Raw genomic sequence first — 18,959 nt, forward strand, 5'->3', positions numbered from 1 at the left:
CTCCTTGGCGTGGTGAAAAGGCTCTTGGTCTGAGGAATTAGACCTGTCGGTCTTCTTCCTCAGACCGAACCTAATTACCCCCCTATCCCATCCTCCCCTTTTTCCTTTCCTCCTCCTCCTCCCCACCCCTCCCTTTTGCCCTTCCTCTTTTCGGCCTTTGGGATTTCTCCCACAGGCGCGCTAGTTCCTAGGTAGGGGAAAGGATACCGGGGTCCATCCCATTCTGTTGAGGTTCTTGGCGGTGGCGTAGTTTGCCGTGGAATCTGGATCGCCTGGGGATGTCCCAATCCCTCTCTGGTATCCCGGAGTAGCTTTGGGTGTCTTTCGGGCGACGAGTGTATCTCTGGAAGCCACCTTTCGGATTCCGGGGGTGGTGGCCGAAGGAGGTATGCTTTGTGGCGGATATCCGGCCGCCCTCTCTTTTGTCCACCGAGGTAGCTCGGCAGATGTGAGGTTGCTATCCCGGATTGTTAGTTTACTAGCATGATGGGTAGGGTATGGCACGGGTTCCATGCTGCATCTGCGCTACTTGCGGTGCTGAGGTCCTCTTGGGCGCGGAGGGAGATTTCTGGCCCTTTCATTCCTCCTAGGAACTATCCCTCCCCGGTCCCCCTTTTTTTTATTCTTTTTTTTATTTTTATTTTCTTTTCTTCTTTCTTTTTTTTTCTTAAAAACAAAAAGAAAGAAGTAACCTAACCATGGCAGCCCTAGTCCATGAACCTCATACCCCCAGGCCCCTTCTTGATACCGCACCCCGTTCTGACCCCGCCTCGTCTTTGGACCACTCTTCAGACACTCCTCATGCCTCTGTACCTCTTGCCGGTGCTGTTTCCTCACCCGCTTCAGGTACTGAGGCCTCGACTGACTCCTTCGATTTATCGGACCTTCGCTCTCCTCTGACTATGCTTCCGGCCTCTCCCTCTACGGTGCGGCAATTTTCAAATCGCCGACCCGTTCCACGTCGGACCAACTCTGGTCCCACGCCTAAACGCCAACGACAATTACCTGCTGATGATACTTCTCCACCTTCTCGTTCTTCTCAGAAACGATTGACACGTCCTTCACTACCTTTCCACGCTCAGTTTCAGACTGAACAATGGACTAAATTCTTCACTTTACGACCGACTTCCTCTACTGCCTATCTTTCTGGCCACAGTATTGGCAAGGCACTCCTACGCCATGTTGGTGAAGATATTTCTTTTCATGCTCTTAAGAGTGGTACGCACATCATCACCGTACAGAATGCTACCCAGGCTCATGAGCTCTCTCGTCTTTCCCATATCGATACTGTTCCTGTCACTCTTGAAAAACATCATTCCCTCAATTCTTGTAGTGGTACCGTCATTCTGCCCCATACCATAGTTCAACAAAATTTCCAGACATGTGGCACTGACATTCTTGAACAGCTGGAACTCCAAGATCTCCCAATCCTCAAGGTAGACACTTACGTTCTTCCTGCCCGCGGGCGGAGACGATACCCTAGCAATGTGGCTCGTTTAACTTTTGACAGCCGAGAACTCCCATCCTCAGTTTATATAGCAGGACATCGGTTACAAGTCCGAAAGGTGATCCCTACACCGCAACAATGTAGAAATTGCTGGCGATTTGGCCATCCAGCGAAATATTGCAGATCTATCGCCGAATGCCCAGTCTGTGGTGCCGATGACCATTCTCATACGTCTTGCAATCGATCTCCCTCTTGCCTTAACTGTCATGAGGCTCACCCTTCGTACTCTCACCGTTGTCAAGTCTATTTAAACAAGCGGGAAATCCGTTACCTCAAAGAGACAGAAGGTCTCCCTTATGCCATGGCAGTTTCTCATCTCCGCCTCCAAGGGAGACTCCCACGTGTTTCTTATTCCCGTGTTTCAAAACGTCCCCCCACTTCTGGTATCCCATCTTCTACACCCACCTCTGTGGTTACCTCTCCCATAGTCACTCCTGTATCTAATCCTTTTGCTGTCCTCGGCTCAGACGTCCCTACTTCAACGCCTCAGTCTGATCTCGCTTCTTCGTGTTCTCTCTCACAAGCCTCAGTAACGACGAGATCTCGTATGACACCTCCTCCCAATCGTCCCTCTACTTCTCAAAAGACAAAAAAAGGTCCGATAACACCTCCTACCCATCTTCCACCTCCTCATTTTAACCTCCCTGTCTCTGTCCCTGGTTCTCCCCCTCTCACTGGCTCTGTTACAAGTGTAGAGGTTCACCCTCCTCCTCGTACTGTACCTTCCTCCCCTGTTCCCTCCCAGGTTTCTTCCTCTTCTGCCACCTCCCAGGTTTCTGCCTCTTCTATCCCCTTCCACGCTTCTCCAGTTCCCTCCACCCTTTCGACCCCCCTCCCTTCCTTGGTACAGTCCAGTACAGTTCCAATCTTTACTCATCCTCCCCCTACCATTTCCAATATTGTCTCCCATACGACGTCTCTGAATTCCGAAACACTTGAAGCAATCTCTGAATATACTGCAGAGACCAAACCATCAATGGACACTGATCCACCCTCTGTTCCTTCTCTCTCCTCTCCTCCATCTGCGCAACTCCTTTCTTCACAGCGCACCGTTCCTTCGCTGCTTGAACGTTTTCCACTGCCTCCGCATGTGGACTTTTCTAACCCCTCTAGTCCGTAGGAACCCTTACCTGCGGATTTCAAGTATCTTTATCATTGCCAATCATGGCCTATTTACAGTGGAATATACGCGGCCTCAGGGGTAATCGGAGTGAGCTTCAGATGTTACTCTCCCAGTTTGCCCCTGTTGGTGTTTGCTTACAGGAACCAAAATTACGCTCTGCTGTTATCTCTCCCATCTCAGGCTATAATTTATTGTATTCTTCAGATCCTTTTCCTGATGGGACCTTTAATGAAAGTGCCCTTCTTCTACGCACTGATATTCCGTACCATCAGCTATTTGTTCATACTTCGCTGCATTACACAGCAGCCCGTATCCACTTGCATAGGTGGTATACGCTCTGTTCTTTATATCTCTCTCCTTCTCAGGCATTATCTATTCCGGATATTGCCTTTCTTGTTTCGTCATTACCGCCACCGATTCTGTTACTTGGTGATTTTAATGCCCACCATTTCCTCTGGGGGGGGTCTCACTGTGATTCCTGTGGAATTCAGTTAGAGGCTTTTCTTGCCACCCACCCCCTCCATGTTTTAAATACAGGTACGCACACCCATTTTGATCCTCGGACTCGTACTCTCTCTTGCATCGATCTCTCAGTCTGCTCTTCCTCCACCGCATTAGACTTCGCTTGGTCTGTTCTCCCGGACTTACATGACAGCGATCATTTCCCAATCATTCTTACTTCCCCTTCATATTCACCACCTCTTCGCATCCCACGCTGGCAATTTGATCGGGCAAATTGGAACCTTTACTCACACCTAACTGTTTTTAGAGAGGTTCCTTCTTCGTCCTCCATCGATGAACTTTTACACCTCTTCTCGTCCTCCGTTTTAACCGCAGCTTCTCATTCTATACCCCAAACTTCGGGCAGGCATTCTCAGAAATGCGTGCCTTGGTGGTCTCCTGCTTGTGCTTGTGCAGTACGTTTGAAACGCGCTGCATGGGGCAGGTACCAGTACAATAGAACCACAGAGAGACTCCTTGATTTTAAACAGAAGCGTGCGATCGCTCGCCGTGTCATCCGTGACGCTAAACGCACTTGCTGGCGAGATTATGTCTCCACCATCACCTCTGCTTCCTCTATGAGTGCAGTCTGGAAAAAAGTACGAAAACTGAGTGGTAAATATTCTCCTGACCCGGCTCCTGTTCTGCGGGTTGCCGGTGTTGATATAGCAAACCCACTAGATGTTGCCAATGAAATTGGCAATCATCTGGTCCGTATTTCTCAGGGACTCCATCTATGCCCCTCATTTCTTTCCTCAAAGTCTGCCAGAGAGTTAGCACCCTTGGACTTTTCTTCTCTCAGAGAAGAACAGTATAATGTGCCTTTTACACTTCAAGAACTGGAGGCAACACTCTCAGCTTGCCGATCATCGGCAGCTGGGCCCGACGACATTCATATTCGTATGCTACAACATTTACATCAGTCAGCCCTTGCAGTCCTATTACGCCTTTACAATCTTATTTGGTCACAAGGAGTTCTTCCACAGCTGTGGAAATCCGCCATTGTTCTCCCTTTCCGCAAACCAGGCACTACGGGACATGAAACCTCCCACTATCGTCCCATTGCTCTTACCAGTGCAGTTTGCAAAGTAATGGAACGCCTAGTAAATAGACGTTTAGTGTGGTATTTAGAGACACATAACAGTCTCTCCACTCGTCAATATGGCTTTCGTAAGGGACGTTCTACCATAGACCCCTTACTACGCTTGGATACGTATGTTCGTAATGCCTTTGCGAATAACCACTCAGTTATTGCCATATTTTTTGACCTTGAGAAGGCATATGACACAACTTGGAGGTATAATATTTTAGCCCAAGCCCACTCCTTAGGCCTTCGAGGCAATCTACCATCCTTCCTTAAGAACTTTTTAACTGACAGGCATTTCCGTGTTCGGGTTAATAATGTGCTCTCCCCGGACTTTATCCAAGCTGAAGGTGTTCCCCAGGGATGTGTTCTGAGCACAACACTTTTTCTCCTTGCTATTAATGATTTGGCCTCTAGTCTTCCATCAAATATTTGGTCATCACTCTATGTTGATGACTTCGCTATTGCCTGTGCAGGTGCTGACTCACCTCATTACAGTTTCTCTCTGACATGCAGTCGACTGTGTTTCCAATTGGGCCACCACACGTGGGTTTAAATTTTCCAGCACTAAAACCCACCAAATTACTTTCACTAGACGCTCTGTCATCTCCGATCATCCTTTGTACCTCTATGGCTCCCGTATCCCTGAACGTGATACAGTCAAGTTTCTGGGCCTCCTCTTTGATCGTAGTTTATCCTGGAAACCTCACATTACCTCTCTGAAGGCAACTTGTCACAGCCGGCTGAACCTTCTTAAAACCCTTGCTCATCTTTCATGGGGAGCTGATCGTCGAACCCTCCTCCGCCTACATTCCACCCTTATTTTATCGAAACTTGATTATGGTGACCAGATCTATTCAGCGGCATCTCCTGCTACTCTCTCTAGCCTTAACCCCATTCATCACCAAGGTTTACGTTTATGCCTTGGTGCTTTTCGCTCTTCCCCTGTCGAGAGCCTCTATACAGAAGCAAACGTTCCATCCTTATCCAATTGCCGTGATGCCCATTGCCTGCGCTACTATGTACGCTCTCATGATCTCCGCAATCCTTCCATTTATAGAATGGTCACTGATATTAGTAGACATTCTTTATTTGTTCGCCGCCCCTGTTTACTCCGTCCCTTCTCTCTTCGCCTTCATTCGCTCGTCTTCTCTTTAACTACCACCTTTCTATGTACATGTAGCATCTCACTTTTCCCTACCCCCCTGGGAAGTTCCAGCTGTTCGAGTCTGTTCTTTCTCCCTCCCTTGCTCGAAAGCCCAACTGTCTACGGTCGCTTCCCGCTCTCTTTTTCTTGACCACTTTCACTCTCATTCTCATGCCATTGCCGTGTACACAGATGGCTTTAAGTCTTCTGACGGCGTAGGATTCGCAGCAGTGTTTCCGGACAGCGTCGTACAAGGGCATTTACTATCTTCAGCTAGTATTTTTACTGCTGAATTGTATGCCATCCTTACAGCACTTATCCGTATTGCATCTATGCCTGTGTCATCATTTGTGGTTGTCTCAGACTCCCTTAGTGCTTTACAGGCTATACAAAAATTTGATACACCTCACCCCTTAGTCCTCCGTATCCAACTTTGGCTACGCCGCATCTTTACCAAGCATAAAGATATTGTTTTTTGTTGGGTCCCTGGTCATGTTGACGTACAGGGCAATGAACAGGCAGACACTGCTGCGCGGTCAGCAGTACATGACCTACCAGTTTCTTATAGAGGTATTCCATTTACGGACTATTTTGCTGCAATATCTTCCCACCTTCACACCTGTTGGCAACAACGTTGGTCTACTATGCTCGGCAACAAACTTCAATCTATTAAACCGAATATAGGTTACTGGCCTTCTTCTTATCACCAGTGTCGAGGTTGGGAGACTACTCTCTCCCGTCTTCGCATTGGCCATACTCGTCTTACTCATGGATATCTCATGGAGAGGCGTCCTGCTCCTCTCTGTGAGAATTGCCAAGCTCCATTGTCAGTCAGCCACATTCTGTTGGACTGCCCACTTTATCAACGAGCACGCAGAATTTACCTCTGTCGTCGTCTTCGCTCCGCTACTCTCTCTTTACCTTCCCTTCTCGCTGATGGACCCACCTTTCATCCGGACTCTCTCATTGACTTTTTGACAACAACTGACTTACTTCACAAATTCTGATACCTTCAGCCCTTTCTACTTCAATCTCTTGCTACCCTCTACCCCCGTACTATCCCCTGCCCCGCTGTTTTCTGTAACCTGCTGATCATCCCTCCTCCCTTCTGCCATCCAATACCCTCGCTTCCTTCCCTACCCTGCAGCGCTGTATAGCCCTTGTGGCTTAGCGCTTCTTTTTGATTATAATAATAATACAGTTAGAATAAGAGGTAGATGGGAAAAGAGGAAGGTGGCAACAACAAGTAAGAGGGAGGTGAAAGTGTATAAACTAAGGGAGGAGGAAGTTCGGGCGAGATATAGCGACAATTGGCAGAAAGGTGGGCTAGTGCAAAGATGAGTAGTGGGGGGGTTGAAGAGGGTTGGAATAGTTTTAAAAATGCAGTATTAGAATGTGGGGCAGAAGTTTGTGGTTATAGGAGGGTGGGGGCAGGAGGAAAGAGGAGTGATTGGTGGAATGATGAAGTAAAGGGTGTGATAAAAGAGAAAAAGGTAGCTTACGAGAGGTTTTTACAAAGCAGAAGTGTTATAAGAAGTGCAGAGTATATGGAGAGTAAAAGAAAGGTGAAGAGAGTGGTGAGAGAGTGCAAAAGGAGAGCAGATGAAAGAGTGGGAGAGGCACTGTCAAGAAATTTTAATGAAAATAAGAAAAAATTTTGGAGTGAGTTAAACAAGTTAAGAAAGCCTAGGGAAAGTATGGATTTGTCAGTTAAAAACAGAGTAGGGGAGTTAGTAGATGGGGAGATGGAGGTATTAGGTAGATGGTGAGAATATTTTGAGGAACTTTTAAATGTTGAGGAAGAAAGGGAGGCGGTAATTTCATGCACTGGCCAGGGAGGTATACCATCTTTTAGGAGTGAAGAAGAGCAGAATGTAAGTGTGGTGGAGGTACGTGAGGCATTACATAGAATGAAAGGGGGTAAAGCAGCTGGAACTGATGGGATCATGACAGAATTGTTAAAAGCAGGGGGGGATATAGTGTTGGAGTGGTTGGTACTTTTGTTTAATAAATGTATGAAAGAGGGGAAGGTACCTAGGGATTGGCGGAGAGCATGTATAGTCCCTTTATATAAAGGAAAAGGGGACAAAAGAGATTGTAAAAATTATAGAGGAATAAGTTTACTGAGTATACCAGGAAAAGTATACGGTAGGATTATAATTGAAAGAATTAGAGGTAAGACAGAATGTAGGATTGCGGATGAGCAGGGAGGCTTCAGAGTGGGTAGGGGATGTGTAGATCAAGTGTTTACATTGAAGCATATATGTGAACAGTATTTAGATAAAGGTAGGGAAGTTTTTATTGCATTTATGGATTTAGAAAAGGCATATGATAGAGTGGATAGAGGAGCAATGTGGCAGATGTTGCAAGTATATGGAATAGGTGGTAAGTTACTAAATGCTGTAAAGAGCTTTTATGAGGATAGTGAGGCTCAGGTTAGGGTGTGTAGAAGAGAGGGAGACTACTTCCCGGTAAAAGTAGGTCTTAGACAGGGATGTGTAATGTCACCATGGTTGTTTAATATATTTATAGATGGAGTTGTAAAAGAAGTAAATGCTAGGGTGTTCGGGAGAGGGGTGGGATTAAATTATGGGGAATCAAATTCAAAATGGGAATTGACAGTTACTTTTTGCTGATGATACTGTGCTTATGGGGGATTCTAAAGAAAAATTGCAAAGGTTAGTGGATGAGTTTGAGAATGTGTGTAAAGGTAGAAAGTTGAAAGCGAACATAGAAAAGAGTAAGGTGATGAGGGTATCAAATGATTTAGATAAAGAAAAATTGGATATCAAATTGGGGAGGAGTAGTATGGAAGAAGTGAATGTTTTCAGATACTTGGGAGTTGACGTGTCGGCGGATGGATTTATGAAGGATGAGGTTAATCATAGAATTGATGAGGGAAAAAAGGTGAGTGGTGCATTGAGGTATATGTGGAGTCAAAAAACTTTATCTATGGAGGCAAAGAAGCGAATGTATGAAAGTATAGTAGTACCAACACTCTTATATGGATGTGAAGCTTGGGTGGTAAATGCAGCAGCGAGGAGACGGTTGGAGGCAGTGGAGATGTCCTGTCTAAGGGCAATGTATGGTGTAAATATTATGCAGAAAATTCAGAGTGTGGAAATTAGGAGAAGGTGTGGTGTTAATAAAAGCATTAGTCAGAGGGCAGAAGAGGGGTTGTTGAGGTGGTTTGGTCATTTAGAGAGAATGGATCAAAGTAGAATGACATGGAAAGCATATATATCTATAGGGGAAGGAAGGACGGGTAGGGGTCGTCCTCGAAAGGGTTGGAAAGAGGGGGTAAAGGAGGTTTTGTGGGCGAGGGGCTTGGACTTCCAGCAAGCATGCATGAGCGTGTTAGATAGGAGTGAATGGAGACGAATGATACTTGGGACCTGACGATCTGTTGGAGTGTGAGCAGGGTAATATTTAGTGAAGGGATTCAGGGAAACCGGTTATTTTCATATAGTTGGACTTGAGTCCTGGAAATGGGAAGTACAATGCCTGCACTTTAAAGGAGGGGTTTGGGATATTGGCAGTTTGGAGAGATATGTTGTGTATCTTCATACGTATATGCTTCTAAACTGTTGTATTCTGAGCGCCTCTGCAAAAGCAGTGATAATGTGTGAGTGTGGTGAAAGTGTTGAATGATGATGAAAGTATTTTCTTTTTGGGGATTTTCTTTCTTTTTTGGGTCACCCTGCCTCGGTGGGAGATGGCCGACTTGTTGGAAAAAAAAAAATTATTTTTTTTTTTTTATTATCACACTGGCCGATTCCCACCAAGGCAGGGTGGCCCGAAAAAGAAAAACTTTCACCATCATTCACTCCATCACTGTCTTGCCAGAAGGGTGCTTTACACTACAGTTTTTAAACTGCAACATTAACACCCCTCCTTCAGAGTGCAGGCACTGTACTTCCCATCTCCAGGACTCAAGTCCGGCCTGCCGGTTTCCCTGAACCCCTTCATAAATGTTACTTTGCTCACACTCCAACAGCACGTCAAGTATTAAAAACCATATGTCTCCATTCACTCCTATCAAACACGCTCACGCATGCCTGCTGGAAGTCCAAGCCCCTCGCACACAAAACCTCCTTTACCCCCTCCCTCCAACCCTTCCTAGGCCGACCCCTACCCCGCCTTCCTTCCACTACAGACTGATACACTCTGTGTAATATGGCTTTTATGTAAAATGCTCTGTCTGTAGTTTAATGTAGGTATGAGAAAGTTTCTTCTGATTTTTAATGTGTTAATGCACCCACCTTTTTTTTTTTTTTTTTTTTTTTTTTTTTTTTTTTTTTTTTTTTTTTTTTTTACACAGGGTTTTACAAGGTTAAGTGAAGGGTTCCTAACTTTATTGACAAACTTAGAGCTGCTACCAACATCAGCTCATTTGAATGTCATTTTTATTATTATGAAACATATAAATAAAAAACATGATTAAGTTGGATTCATCTGTAGGCCAACAGTTTCATTTAGTGAATTGACTTTATTTCATTGATGTCATTATGCTGTACAAAAATGTTCTAGACATGCGTCATCCCTTGCCTCATCTTATATCTAATATATTGACCTTTACTTGACTGGACAATTCACTTCACAGAGTACCGGCGGATAAACCAACAAGTAGACAGACTATCAAAAGCTGTCAACATGCTTCCTCCTGAAAATTATGATACACTCAAGGTTCTTCTTCAACATCTTCTTAGGTGAGATCTTTTTTTTATTTTTTCACATGCTGTTGTAGGATTACTCAAAAAGGGAATACAACAGGTACTTATATTGTAATCCACATAATTCTTCAATTTTATCACTTGTTCCCCTGCTTTATTTTCATAGTTGATCATTTAATATGATGATTATATCTGTTGACGAGGTATCAGATAGATTTATGAATGTAGCGTTAGTTCGTTCAGCAGAAGTGTGTGGTTACAGTAGAGTGGGTGCAGGAGGGAAGAAGAGCGATTGGTGGAATGATGAGGTATAGGGTGTATTAAGAGAAAAAGTAATCAAATGAGAGGTTTTTACAAAGTAGAAATGATGCTAGGAGGGAGGAGTATATGGAGAGAAAAAGAGAGGTTAGAGAGTGGTGAAGGAATGTCAGTGGAGAGCAAATGAGAATAAGAAAAACTTTTGGAGTGAGATTAAATTAAAAAAGCCTGGGGAATGAAAGGATTTCTTCATCTTTCAATAAACTGGCTATTTCCCACTGAAACAGGGTGGCCCAAAAAGGAAAATAAAAGTTTCTCCTTTTAACTTTAGTAATGTATACAGGAGAAGGGGTTTCTAGCCCCTTGCTCCCGGCATTTTAGTCACTTCTTACAACACGCATGGCTTACGGAGGAAGAATTCTGTTCCACTTCCCCATGGATATAAGAGGAAATAAACAAGAACAAGAAATAGTAAGAAAATAGAAGAAAACCCAGAGGGGTGTGTGGATATATATGCTTGTATATGCATGTGATCTGCAGGTGATGAGGATAACAGAAAATTTAGGTCATGAAAGATTGAATATCGGATTTGAGGGAGGGAGTGTGGAGAAAGTGAATGTATTCAGATATTTGGGAGTGGATTTGTCAGCAGATGGATCTGTGAAAGTGAAGGGAAAAAGGCGAGTGGTGCACTGAGGAGTCTGTGGAGAGAAAGAGCGTTATCCATGGAAGCAAAGATGTGTTGAAAAAAAAAATTAAGCCATTAAATTTAAAGAACCCAAGTGTCTTACTGATATGCTTGTACCTCTCATATTGGGCTAGGGAAAGTTTCTATGAATTATTGTGGACACACTCAGACTGAGCTCTCTTCTTTTTTTTTTCTAGAGCTTATGTTACTCATGATAATAAACTGTAGTATTTTTTTTTTTTTTATCCTAGGTGTTGTATTTATGGTTTGATGTATGAGTGCTTGTGAATTTCCTAAAAGAACAGGCGCCTAAGAAATACAAAATTCCAAAATATCCATTAATTATTATTATTGAATCTGGCAGGCAGCAAGCTAAGGGTAGGGCCAGGAGCTAGGTGAGTACAGTGGACCAGTGGTGTCTGAGGACTCATGTAAAGGTGAGGTAGCACTTGGCCATATGGCAGTCCAGGGCAAGACGAGTGTTGGCTAGATGGTCAGATTCAGATTCATTGGTCTGATTGAAGTCAAATGATCTAATAATTTGAAAAATCAGTGTATCAAGAATCTAGAATCTAAGCAGTACTGTACATCCATGACTTAAAATGAGAAATAAGTTATTTTCTTGATTCTTCTTTTGAAGATTTTTCCCTTAGTTGCTGTTTGAACAGGCTTAGCATTTACCACGTATAAGAAGTTGCTGTATATAAATATTTGTTATACTATTCAATCCTTTAATCCCCTATAAACTTAAGATGTTAAAGACTTCATAGCAGGTATGGAAGTTTACTAAAATATCTTTATTCTAATTTATTTTAAAATTGAAGTGAAATTTACCTTTCTTCTTTACTAAGAACAATCTATTGATAAATTATTTTTTCCTAAACATTAATACTCCTGTAATTTTCTTTCACTTTTTCTGCTGCGTGTAGTTCATATTGCTGCTATAAACATGAAGAAATGGCAAGTAAAAACATTAACATACTTAATATTTTTTTATCTCCTGTACTTGCTTTAAGGTTTAAAAACAATATGTATATTGTTATGATAAATTCTTGGTATTAATTGAAGAATTTAAATGTTAAAAAGGTGAAATTTGTATGCTGCAAACATTGCCAAATGTTTATTATGAACCACCAGATTCTCTACTGTTTACCCTAATTTCTTCTCAATTAACAGAGTAAGTGAATTTGAAAGCGAAAATCGGATGAGCATTTCAAACCTGGCCATAGTGTTTGGACCGTGTCTTTTGTGGCCACGAGAAACATCGTCCCACGATCTCATGACGGACGTCATGCTTCACAATCGTGTCATTGAAGGACTTCTCTCAGATTTCTCGAAGATATTTTCATGTAAAAGGTGATGAGTATATGTGTAGTGTTATTATTCAGTTCATGAAGGTTCCTTAAAAATTTACCTTTCAAGCATGGTAGAGGACATGTACTAATACAATCATTGCTAATAAGTACTGTCAAACATTATGTTAGCTTTATTATATAAAATTACATAATGCTGTTAATACTGCTGTTATGAATAAAAGGCTGTGTATGTAAAAATATATCACAGATATACATACATCATCATCAACCATCATTGACATTGACTCATAGAGCAACCATCATTGTTGCTTAACGGTCACTACTATTAACATTTTCATTCTCTCTCTCTCTCTTTCTTTCTTTCTTTCTTTCTCTCTTTCTCTTTCTCTCCCTTTCTCTTGCTCTCACCCACTGACACTATATCTGGTGTTCACTGAAAACTGTGGAATAATAGTCAGTCTGGTGAAACTGTTCATTTTATTGACAAATGGTTCATAAATCAGTTTGAAGTACAGTAGACCATCGATTAAGACAGTCATATAGCAGTATGATTTTCGATTACCGCACTATATTGATTATTTAGTATTGAGTAAATTTAGGGAAAAAAATAGCTAATACAGTGGAACCTCTACTTACGAGTTTAATCCGTTCCATGACCTTGCTCGCAACTGGATTTGCTCATTTGCAGAGTCAATTTTCCTCATTTAAATTAATTGAAATGCAATTAATCCGTTCCAGTGGAATTCTGTACTTCAATAATTTAGCTAATATCAACTCTACGGCTTATTTATCTATCTCACTTCATCTAATATGACATAATAAACAATATAAATAACATAGAAACCTGATATATACTCTAAAATGAATAAAATGCCATTTATGTAGTGTTATGGGCAGTGTCGGCGGTGGACGAGAGTTTGTCAGGACGCCGGGCAAAATACTTCATGAATAATTTTGCTAATATCATCTATACGGATTATTTATCTATCACAGTTCATCTAGTATGACATAACAAACAATATGAATAACATAGAAACATGATATATACTCTAGAATGAATAAAATATGTCATTATGTAACAGGTGGAGGCAGCCACATCCGCTCCCTCTTTGTTGTGGTAAACACTGCCATCTAGTGACGGCCTTTTGAAGCCGTCTATTACAGGTCCGCCATCACAAATCCGGCAATCAGTTATTCGGCACTAATTTTGGCTAGCATAATTTCAAATTTCCAGGGTCGCCACACCAACCTGCTGGTGCTGTTTGGTGGTGCTACTTGCTGCGTAAGTCATTCCAATTTCTTTTTCTCCATTTATTGTTTTAACCTGCTTACTTTTAGCCCTAGCCATGGTTCCAATGAATAAAAGAAATGCTTCTCATTATGTAAAGCACCTACATGGTACATTATCCATTAACCCTTTGACTGTCGCAACCCCCAATCCTGAGGTGTCTCCTGGTGTCGCAAAATTTCAAAAAAAAAAATTATTTTTTCTTATGTAATAATAGAGAATCTTTTCCTGATTGTAATGACACCAAAAAAACGAAATTTGATGGAAAACTGACGGAATTATGCTCTCGCGAAGTTAGCGACCTCGGCGATATTTACAAATCGGCGATTTCGCCCACTTTGAGCCCTATTTTCGGCTAATTCCATTGTTCCAGTCGACCAAACTCATAGCTATTTCTTTAGAACTCCATTTTTTCTATCGATTAAGTACAAGAAACTGCCCATTTACTGATTTCAACTACCCAATAATGTGGTCAGAAATTTGCAATTTGGCCAATTTCACAAAAATTAAAAAATATGACAATTTCAAAATAAGGTCCAGAATGAACAATGCAGACATTCCTGGCTCTAAAATAACATTTTCTTTGTTCATCAGTCATGTCTCCAGGCCCCTCTGATATTACTCTTGCTTTCTATTTTGAATTTTTATTCAAACAAAAAATAGAAGATTTACTGTTATGCAGACTACTGCAATACTGTAATAATTGTATAAATAACATCAACCCATTCATGACTGCATATTAGAATGGCTAGTTGGACATTTATTGGACAATGACATCATTTGTTTACTTTTGAACATTGGCAAAAATCAAACATTTCCCCTACTTTGAGCTCCATTTCCAGGTTCTTTTTATAGTAAAATCAATCAAAATCACCTCTACTTCTATAATATGTTTTCCATTCTATCAAATGAGACCAAGAAAATGAGAATACAACGATAAATACTATACGAAAATAGACCACAAAGTCGGCATTTTAATTAAAAAAAATGGTCGGAGTTTTTTTTTCTTATTATGCACTGCGTGCTCCAGGATTTTTTTTATATGGTGCACACTGACCACACAGACCCATTCTCTCACATGTGGGCCTACCAGCTATCGCCTGCTTGATTTGAAGCCGCTAGAATTTGAGTATATATAAGTCAAACACGGTACCTCGTAAGACGTATATATACGGCCGCGACAGTCAAAGGGTTAAAGATAAGGTGGCTTTGAAGCCACTGTCGGTTGTCATGAACTCAGTCTCATAAGCAAGAGAATATGCTTTATTATTATGCTAATTTCAACACTACAGCTTATTTCCCTATCACAATTGATCTAATATGACATAATAAACAATATAAATAACATAAAACATGTTAAATACTCCAGAATGAATAATATTTGGCATAACACTGAGCAGTTCAACGGAGGTATGAAGAGGATATGATATACAAATACCATTCTCCTATCCTTGTCTTGGTGGCTTATATTAGAGAAAACGGAGTGTAGCACAGGGCTAACTGTCATATACACTCGTACTGCACCATAAACCTGAAACAAAAAAGTTATTTTCTCTCTATAGATTATCACACACAGCATCATATGTGTAGAGAACCTAGGATAACCCAAAAAGAGTCAACGTGGCATATTTTTAGTACCTGGCTTGGGTTAGCCACATATGATTTTTAGTAAATATTCGATTCCCAGCCAGGGTAGAAACATTAGGCATGTTTCTTTACACCTGTTGTCAATGTTTACCCATCAGTAAATGGGTACCTGGGTGTTAGCCAACTAGTGTGGGTGTTATCCTGAGACACTGACCTAATTTTCTTGAAATACTCTGCATAACAAGCGGCTTTCTATATAGTAGTATCTCACTGATGTCAGCTAGGCCTGTATACCTTGTACATGTTATTATTTTTTTTATTATCACACTGGCCGATTCCCACCAAGGCAGGGTGGCCCGAAAAAGAAAAACTTTCACCATCATTCACTCCATCACTGTCTTGCCAGAAGGGTGCTTTACACTACAGTTTTTAAACTGCAACATTAACACCCCTCCTTCAGAGTGCAGGCACTGTACTTCCCATCTCCAGGACTCAAGTCCGGCCTGCCGGTTTCCCTGAATCCCTTCATAAATGTTACTTTGCTCACACTCCAACAGCACGTCAAGTATTAAAAACCATTTGTCTCCATTCACTCCTATCAAACACGCTCAAGCATGCCTGCTGGAAGTCCAAGCCCCTCGCACACAAAACCTCCTTTACCCCCTCCCTCCAACCCTTCCTAGGCCGACCCCTACCCCGCCTTCCTTCCACTACAGACTGATACACTCTTGAAGTCATTCTGTTTCGCTCCATTCTCTCTACATGTCCGAACCACCTCAACAACCCTTCCTCAGCCCTCTGGACAACAGTTTTGGTAATCCCGCACCTCCTCCTAACTTCCAAACTACGAATTCTCTGCATTATATTCACACCACACATTGCCCTCAGACATGACATCTCCACTGCCTCCAGCCTTCTCCTCGCTGCAACATTCATCACCCACGCTTCACACCCATATAAGAGCGTTGGTAAAACTATACTCTCATACATTCCCCTCTTTGCCTCCAAGGACAAAGTTCTTTGTCTCCACAGACTCCTAAGTGCACCACTCACTCTTTTTCCCTCATCAATTCTATGATTCACCTCATCTTTCATAGACCCATCCGCTGACACGTCCACTCCCAAATATCTGAATACGTTCACCTCCTCCATACTCTCTCCCTCCAATCTGATATTCAATCTTTCATCACCTAATCTTTTTGTTATCCTCATAACCTTACTCTTTCCTGTATTCACCTTTAATTTTCTTCTTTTGCACACCCTACCAAATTCATCCACCAATCTCTGCAACTTCTCTTCAGAATCTCCCAAGAGCACAGTGTCATCAGCAAAGAGCAGCTGTGACAACTCCCACTTTGTGTGTGATTCTTTATCTTTTAACTCCACGCCTCTTGCCAAGACCCTCGCATTTACTTCTCTTACAACCCCATCTATAAATATATTAAACAACCACGGTGACATCACACATCCTTGTCTAAGGCCTACTTTTACTGGGAAAAAATTTCCCTCTTTCCTACATACTCTAACTTGAGCCTCACTATCCTCGTAAAAACTCTTCACTGCTTTCAGTAACCTACCTCCTACACCATACACTTGCAACATCTGCCACATTGCCCCCCTATCCACCCTGTCATACGCCTTTTCCAAATCCATAAATGCCACAAAGACCTCTTTAGCCTTATCTAAATACTGTTCACTTATATGTTTCACTGTAAACACCTGGTCCACACACCCCCTACCTTTCCTAAAGCCTCCTTGTTCATCTGCTATCCTATTCTCCGTCTTACTCTTAATTCTTTCAATTATAACTCTACCATACACTTTACCAGGTACACTCAACAGACTTATCCCCCTATAATTTTTGCACTCTCTTTTATCCCCTTTGCCTTTATACAAAGGAACTATGCATGCTCTCTGCCAATCCCTAGGTACCTTACCCTCTTCCATACATTTATTAAACAATTGCACCAACCACTCCAAAACTATATCCCCACCTGCTTTTAACATTTCTATCTTTATCCCATCAATCCCGGCTGCCTTACCCCCTTTCATTTTACCTACTGCCTCACGAACTTCCCCCACACTCACAACTGGCTCTTCCTCACTCCTACAAGATGTTATTCCTCCTTGCCCTATACACGAAATCACAGCTTCCCTATCTTCATCAACATTTAACAATTCCTCAAAATATTCCTTCCATCTTCCCAATACCTCTAACTCTCCATTTAATAACTCTCCTCTCATATTTTTAACTGACAAATCCATTTGTTCTCTAGGCTTTCTTAACTTGTTAATCTCACTCCAAAACTTTTTCTTATTTTCAACAAAATTTGTTGATAACATCTCACCCACTCTCTCATTTGCTCTCTTTTTACATTGCTTCACCACTCTCTTAACCTCTCTCTTTTTCTCCATATACTCTTCCCTCCTTGCATCACTTCTACTTTGTAAAAACTTCTCATATGCTAACTTTTTCTCCCTTACTACTCTCTTTACATCATCATTCCACCAATCGCTCCTCTTCCCTCCTGCACCCACTTTCCTGTAACCACAAACTTCTGCTGAACACTCTAACACTACATTTTTAAACCTACCCCATACCTCTTCGACCCCATTGCCTATGCTCTCATTAGCCCATCTATCCTCCAATAGCTGTTTATATCTTACCCTAACTGCCTCCTCTTTTAGTTTATAAACCTTCACCTCTCTCTTCCCTGATGCTTCTATTCTCCTTGTATCCCATCTACCTTTTACTCTCAGTGTAGCTACAACTAGAAAGTGATCTGATATATCTGTGGCCCCTCTATAAACATGTACATCCTGAAGTCTACTCAACAGTCTTTTATCTACATGTACGTGTAGTAAATCAAGATATTATTATTATATTATTTTCTCAGTTGTTTGTTGGGTTATCTTATTCAAACTTGGGCAATGTATGATGGAAAGATACTTCTTCACATACACCAAAAATGAAAGAAATCAGACCATAAATAGCGGAGTTCACTTCTCAGCCATTAGCGGCTGCTTAGCGGTATGTTTTTGTATGGTTGTTATGATTATTTTCTCATTTTTTCGGTCTCATTTGATAGAATGAAAGATATATTACAAAAATAGATGTGATTTTGACTGCTTTCATGACGAAAAGTACCTTGAAATTGCGCTCACAGTAGCGAAAATGTTCTATTCTTTAGTGAAGCTCAAGAGTAAACAAATGACGTCACCGTCCAACACCTGTCCGCCTGCCAGTCTAAATTCCAATACGGAGTCAAGAATGGCTTGACAATATTTATACAATTATTACAATAATGCAGTAGTCTGCATAACAGTAAATCTTCTAATTTTTTGTGAATAAAAATTCCAAATGAAAAGCAAGAGTAATATAGGAGGGGCCTGTAGCCATGACTAATGAACAGAGAAACTGTTATTTTAGTGCCAGGAATGTCTGCATTGTTTATTCTGACCCTATTTTGAAATTTGTGTGAAATTGGCCAAATTGCCAATTTCTGACCACTTTATTGGGTAGTTGAAATAAGTGAATGGGCAGTTTCTTGTACACAGTTGACAGACTAGAAGTAAATAAGTTTATTCAGGTATACACAAATACAGTTACATAGATTATCATACATAGCAGTGTATGTATAGAGAACCTAGGATAACCCAGAAAAGTCAGACAAAGTGATTTATTTCCAGTACCTGGCTTGGGCTTGCCATATTTGATATTTGGTAAATATTTTTTTTTCTCGGTTGTTTGTTGGGCTATCTCATTGAAACTTGGGTAATGTATGAT

At 41.6% G+C, this 18,959-nt stretch overlaps 1 protein-coding gene across 1 annotated transcript in view; it reads left to right on the plus strand.

Moving 5' to 3' along the window:
- The window catches only part of LOC138854444 (rho GTPase-activating protein 15-like), a 97,726-nt gene extending 83,998 nt beyond the window's left edge, over nucleotides 1–13,728 (plus strand). Inside the window, exons 5-7 of the mRNA XM_070097821.1 lie at nucleotides 9,966–10,071; nucleotides 12,158–12,337; nucleotides 13,532–13,728. Coding sequence (XP_069953922.1) covers nucleotides 9,966–10,071; nucleotides 12,158–12,337; nucleotides 13,532–13,583 — 338 coding nt within the window. The 3' untranslated portion in view covers nucleotides 13,584–13,728. The remainder of the gene's footprint in view (nucleotides 1–9,965; nucleotides 10,072–12,157; nucleotides 12,338–13,531) is intronic.
- The last annotated feature ends 5,231 nt before the right edge of the window (nucleotides 13,729–18,959 follow it).

This window comes from Cherax quadricarinatus, chromosome 59, assembly GCF_038502225.1.
Source record: "Cherax quadricarinatus isolate ZL_2023a chromosome 59, ASM3850222v1, whole genome shotgun sequence".
NCBI lineage: Eukaryota > Metazoa > Arthropoda > Malacostraca > Decapoda > Parastacidae > Cherax > Cherax quadricarinatus.